We start from the raw sequence: 5712 nt of genomic DNA on the forward strand, positions 1-5712 counted from the left end.
AAAAAATCAATCCTGTAGGTGAGTGATCGCCCCACACTTACCTCCCATGCGTCCAGACCTTTAAAGCACCTGCTTGTCCCATATTCCACACTTCAATGTGTGAGGTCACGGGTCACACCCTCAGGAGTCATTACTAAACTTCACTTGTTTCTTTGCCGTCTTTCCCCACCAGTGCCACCAGGGACCTCTAAGCATTTCATCTAACACTGACGGGTTGTTTCGGTGCTAAATGTGTCTTCCCCAACAGCACACTTGTAACAGCCCCAATGCAAGGGGATGCCCTCATTTCTGGAGAATTTTGGGGGGAAAATCCGGCAGTATCGTTCTTAGAACTTGAGTTTTGGGAGTCCTGAGTGTCTGTCTGTGCAGTGACCTTGGCTGGCTCACTCTCACCTCCCCTGCGGCCCCACCCTAGCGCTGCTCACATAGCGCTCACTCAACTGCTTTGCATCCCTCCCGCCTTCCTGGGGCTCCGGTACCCCAACATCTTCACCTCCATTATACAGATGAGGACACCCAGTCAGTGTACTGTCACGGTGGAGTTCTTTCCCAGGCCTGAAAGGGCATTCGTGTAACCCCGTGCCAGTACCTCGCCCTGCTAACCATGCTGGGGGCTAAGGAGTGACCAGGCCCAGGGCAACGCCCTCTACTCCCAAGGTCTGGGTTCTACCTCTTGCTCCCTGGGACTTAAGGCGAGTGGCACACTCTCTCCCAGTGTCATCGAGAAGGAGGATGGCTGTGGGGATTCGGTGAGGCCCAGCAGGCCCCAGTGCCTGACACACGTTGGTTCCACCTGGTCAGCGCCCTAGTCCCGCCAGCATCTCCCTGCACCTCCCGGGCTGGGCCCTCCGGCTTCCCTCCTCACAGGCTCACGGGCCTGAGTCTCGGGGCAGTTTCCACCCACGGCCTTCGTCTTTCCTCACCCCTGCCCTGGGTCGTCGGGTGGATGTGGCGTGGGTCTAGGAGCTTGGCTAGAGGGACCCCCCATACCCAGGCCTGAAGGAGACCAAGCGTGGCCTCTGAGGGTCTCTGCCATTTAGTGGCCTAGTGACCTTAACCTCGCTGAGCCTGTTCCTCACCTGAAAAATGGAGAAGACCACAGGACCCACCCTCACGTGCTTATCACAGGTCAGCCAGCCCACGAAGCAGCTCACAGGCTGGATGAACTCTCCCACCCGCACCCCCACGTCATTTGCTCTGGGTTCTCACATGTGACATAGGGTCAGAGCGTCACTTGGAAGGACAGACTCCTCCCTCCACAGTTAACTCTGGCAGGACACGCTGCTTCTGCCAGGTTCATGAGTTTGGCAGGCAGGTTTAGGGTTCTGATCAGGTGGCCATGACAGGGCACCACTTCTGTTGGGCTCAGTGGGAAGCAGTGGGGTGAGGCCTTGGGCCCTGGGTGTCAGCCACACACAGCCCACCAGCCCCAGGTCTACAGGGCCCCACAGCCCCTGGGAGAGTCGTCCCCACCCACAGCCCATGGGACTGGAGAGGCCCAGGTCACAGGTGGGTGGGAGCTGTCTGTGAGAATGTGGTCCTGGGTCTGCTGCCATCCTGGCCCAGAGCTCTGAGATTGGTGCTGGCCTTGGCTCCTTGATCTAAGCCTGAGGGTCCCTCTTCTTGGCTTCCCCGGAAGCCCTCAGGCCCATCGGCTGCTTGGACACCAGCTCCCAGACGCAGGGAAAGCTGGAAGAAGGCCAGGCATCCGCCCCCGTTTGCCTGTCTCCTCAGCTGGAATGCCTGTTCACCAGCAAATTTCCCGTTTATTAATTACCTCACATGTTACTATTATACAACCAGGAACGTGGATCAGGAATCAAGCTGAGTGGAAGCGAGTGAGCCGGGGCTCTTGAGACACATTCTCCAAGAGCGTGGCAGCCCAGTGGGAGATGGTAGAGGGTGGGGTGAGGTGGGGCCCCAGGCTTCCCTTCCCAGTGCACCCTGCACCCTGGCCTCTTAGCCTCAGGGAGGCCTGGAGCAATCCGTTCCAGGTAATCCTGTCTTCAGGGCCTTGCGAGTTTGGGGATCCGGGTACAGACCTGGCTCGGCTATGCAGATGGCAGGGACTGGCCAGAGCTGGGCTATGGAGAAAAGGACTTCCCCACCCCCCACTCGGATGGGGGAATGGGCTCGGCTGGTTCCTTTCCCCGGAGGAAGGTCTGGGCCTCTGAATATAGCCCAGGACACAGCCCCAGCAGGTGCTGGGGCTGACCCATGGAAGGCACTTGGCTCTAGCTGGCAGGCCCCACTGTGGGGTGCCCTCCCCAGCTTGGTCAGATCTGCGGGGCCCAGGGGGAGAGGGAGCAAAGAGCGGAGCCCTGGTGAATGGCCCACCTGAAGGTGGCTTGGCTGTGGCACCGGCAGGCCCGAGCATGGGAGGCTCAGAGCTTGGCCCGGGGGTGGCTCTGCAGCAGAGCGCGCATGTCCAGGAGCGCCTTCTCCAGGTAGTGCCCCAGGCGGGCAGCGTTGGTCTCAGCACAGCTGTTGTAGGCCGACACAGAGAAGTTGATGTGGGCCTCCATTGGGTTATAGCACACGCCGTAACCATCCGGGACCACGGGCCCAAAGGACATGACGCAGTCTGTCTTGGCAGGGACCTGGGGCGGGGGGAAGGGGTGTGTGTGTGACACGGGACTAAGGCTCTCATCCCCACCCCACCGGGTCCCCTTCACCCCCATGGTGGCACCAGCCTGCCTTCCCACATCTCTGCTCCCGCTGTGCTCTGCCCGAGATGCTCTTTCCTCTTCTCCATCACACAGGCGACTCCCTCTGATCTCTCGGGGTGCAGTCCTAATGTTACCCCTCAATGGAGCCTTCCTTGACATTCCTGGGGGCCTTTAACGGCTCCCTCCTCGGGATCGCCTGGGGTGCTCTCACTGCCTCAGGCCCTGTGCTTCCAGCCTCTGCTGTGAGCCCCTGGGGGCGAGGATGGAGGTCTGCCCTGCGGCGTCCCAGTGCCTAGCACAGGCTGGCATGGATAAGATGTGCCTTCATGTTTGCCCAGTGAATAACTGAAGCCGATTCTCCCCTGGGGGAGCATCAGCCTGCCAAAGCTGCAGTGAAGCCCCCAGACCCCAGCTCCTCTGCCAGAGCTCAGCTGCTTTGGTGTGGCCTGTGGTGGCCTGCATGGGCCACAACACCACCCACCGAGGTCTGACCATGTTCTAGACCTTGGCTCTAGTCAGTGCAGCCTTTGTTCAGCTCCAGTGGGTTCTGCATCGAGGGAAGCGGCCGAGGCCTGGAGGGCAGGGACCCCCAGATGGCTCTGGGGCAGTGGCCCACCTGGCTCGTGGAGAGGTTGAAGTGCATGGCAATGGCATAGGAGGTGTCCATGAAGATGTCAGGCATGCTCACCAGGTCCTCAATGGCCTGCAACTTCAGGCCCAGCAGGTGCCGGTCAAAGGCCTCCCCGCGGATGGCCTGCAGAAGAGGGCGCTGTTAGGGGCTGCCCACTGGGTGCTGCTGCCCTCCTCAGAAGCCTTCCATTCACTGGCCCCTGGGACCCCAGAGACCAGAGCATGCAGGCAGGAGAGTCCTCACTTCACAGATGGGGCAGCTGAAGCCCAGGGACCTGCCCAGGGAGGCAGGACAGTGTAGGATTTAAGAGCACAAGCCTGGAGCTAGTGGTCTGGCCCTGTCCTGGCTGTGGGACCTTGGCAGGTCACTTACATCTTGGAACCTTGGTGTCTTCATCTGTAAAATGGGGACAGTCACTGAACTCCCCTTGCAGGGTGGCAGTGAGATCTAAGTGGACGTCTGTGTAACATGGGCAGAGCCCGGCACACAGGTCTCACAGAGCCAGGATAGGAACCCAGACCTCCCTTCGCCGACTGGAGCCTGAGATGTCAGATGGCGTGACCCCTGAGGTCAGCCCACCTGTGTACACCCTCAGCATTCTGGGCGCCAGGGCACTGGGGAGAGCATGACACACGATCCAAAGGCTCCCCTGGGACCTGGGACCAGGGCAGTCACTGGGCCCAGCCTCAGTTTCTCCGACTTTAAAATGGGGATGTTCAGCTTTGCTCCGGGTACCCCAAGGCTCAGGGGAAGGGTGGTTGAACAGCCATTTGCTGCAGGGATGGACAGGCAGATGGAGAGACAGATGGCGATGCCAAGGGTCAGGCAAGTAGGGACAGGAAGGGCTGACTCACCTGGTCGGTGTAGGTGCGGTGGGCTTGCACGGCGTTTCGCAACAGCTCCACCTTCTGGTGTACCTAGTGAGGCAAGGGTGAGAGGGAGCTGACGTGGTGTCTCTTCCCTGTTCCTGTCACCCATCTCGGTAGCCCACTCCCCACCCAGCACTACATTCTGAGCTCCTTGAGAGAAGGACGCGGAACGACCATCACTGTAGGGCAGATGCTCACTGCTGATGAGTGAATGAATAGTTGTCTTTTTCTCTTTGGCTGCCAGGAAGCTCAGAGCTAAATGCATGGCTCCATCTTCTGTTATATTTCCAGTGCCCACCATAGGGCTGGAATACAGTAGGTGCTCAATCAATGTGTTTCGACAGAGTGAACAGAAACGGAAAGAGCTCAAGCCCAGCTCACCCACCCTCGCCATGAACCTCTTACCGACACATTGGAGTCATCCATGGCTTTGACAAAGGTCAGCGAGTCCACGGAGGCCGAGCGGATAGTGTCGGTTCGGCCCAGGTGAAACATGCGCAGGGAGGCGCTTTCGTATGTGGCACATGCCTGCCCGTAGATCCTGGGTGGGAAATGAGGCTGAGCACACCTCTGGCAGGTCGTCCCCACCTCTGCCCCCAGGTCTTATCCATCCTTCACAGGCAGGCAGGGTGGGGCGCACCTGTAGTAGGCCAGCTGTAGTGCCATCTGGATGAAGGCGTCGGGACTCAGCTTCTCTGACTTGGGGAAGTCCTTCCCAAAGTGGTGGAATACCATCATAGTGATGTCCAGGTCCTGGATCATGCTGGGGGTGGGAGGAGGCGAGTGAAGAGCCGGCGGCACCTGGCAGCCCCTGCCAACCCCAGGGAGGGCGGTCTCAGAACCAGCCGGGTCAGTGACAGACCTGGAACGGGAGCCTGTGAGGCTCACGGGGCCTGGCCCCCCATCTAGCACCCCGCGCTCACATGCTGAGATTCTGCTTGGCCTTCTCGATGTCGTTCTTGACCTCGGGGGTGATGTTGAACCGCAGCTTCTTGGGCATGGGCAGGGGCACCATGGGAGACCGCACGAGCTCGGCCTTCTTCCTGCATGGACACGGGGGTCTCAGACTCATGCTGGTAGTGGGGGAGCCTAGGTCCCTCCCTGGGATTGGGGTGTGGAGGATGGATCCCGGAAGCTAGAGGGGGCCAGTCCAGGGAGACGCTTGGGTTTGCTCTTCTGAAATTGCCTTCAGTCCAGTTTCAAGTGGCCAAACAGGGGAGGCCTGGAGAGGGGATGGGACTTGTCCAAGGTCACACAGCTGGGAAGTGGCAGAGCCAGAAGTCAAACCAAGGTCTGTCTGGCTCTAAAACCCACGCCCTCTCCTGGCATCCTTTGAAGAAACAGATTCCCAGGAACAAGGGAGAATGCCAATACCCCACAAGCTCGTTGGTTGCCTGTGTCACCTGTCACCAGGAACTGGGGAAATGGGTGGAGGGTGGGGGAACCACACTCACGTGTACTCAATGACATGGTCCACAAGGCTGACGATGGGGGGCCCCTCTGCTGCTGCATGCTCATAAATGAGCCCACAGGAGCCATCTTC

The 5712-nt window shown here is 59.6% G+C and overlaps 1 protein-coding gene across 1 annotated transcript in view; it reads right to left on the reverse strand.

Annotated features, from left to right (window-relative positions):
* CRAT (carnitine O-acetyltransferase) overlaps positions 1-5712 on the reverse strand; it is a 15223-nt gene continuing 9511 nt past the window's right edge. Inside the window, exons 8-14 of the mRNA XM_019641658.1 lie at positions 5624-5708; positions 5093-5212; positions 4810-4932; positions 4575-4710; positions 4155-4217; positions 3286-3423; positions 1-2600 (exon numbers count right to left, since the gene is read on the reverse strand). Of these exons, the coding sequence (XP_019497203.1) occupies positions 2385-2600; positions 3286-3423; positions 4155-4217; positions 4575-4710; positions 4810-4932; positions 5093-5212; positions 5624-5708 (881 nt within the window). The 3' untranslated portion in view covers positions 1-2384. The remainder of the gene's footprint in view (positions 2601-3285; positions 3424-4154; positions 4218-4574; positions 4711-4809; positions 4933-5092; positions 5213-5623; positions 5709-5712) is intronic.

The sequence above is a fragment of the Hipposideros armiger genome, unplaced genomic scaffold (genome assembly GCF_001890085.2).
Source record: "Hipposideros armiger isolate ML-2016 unplaced genomic scaffold, ASM189008v1 scaffold_3, whole genome shotgun sequence".
Lineage (NCBI taxonomy): Eukaryota > Metazoa > Chordata > Mammalia > Chiroptera > Hipposideridae > Hipposideros > Hipposideros armiger.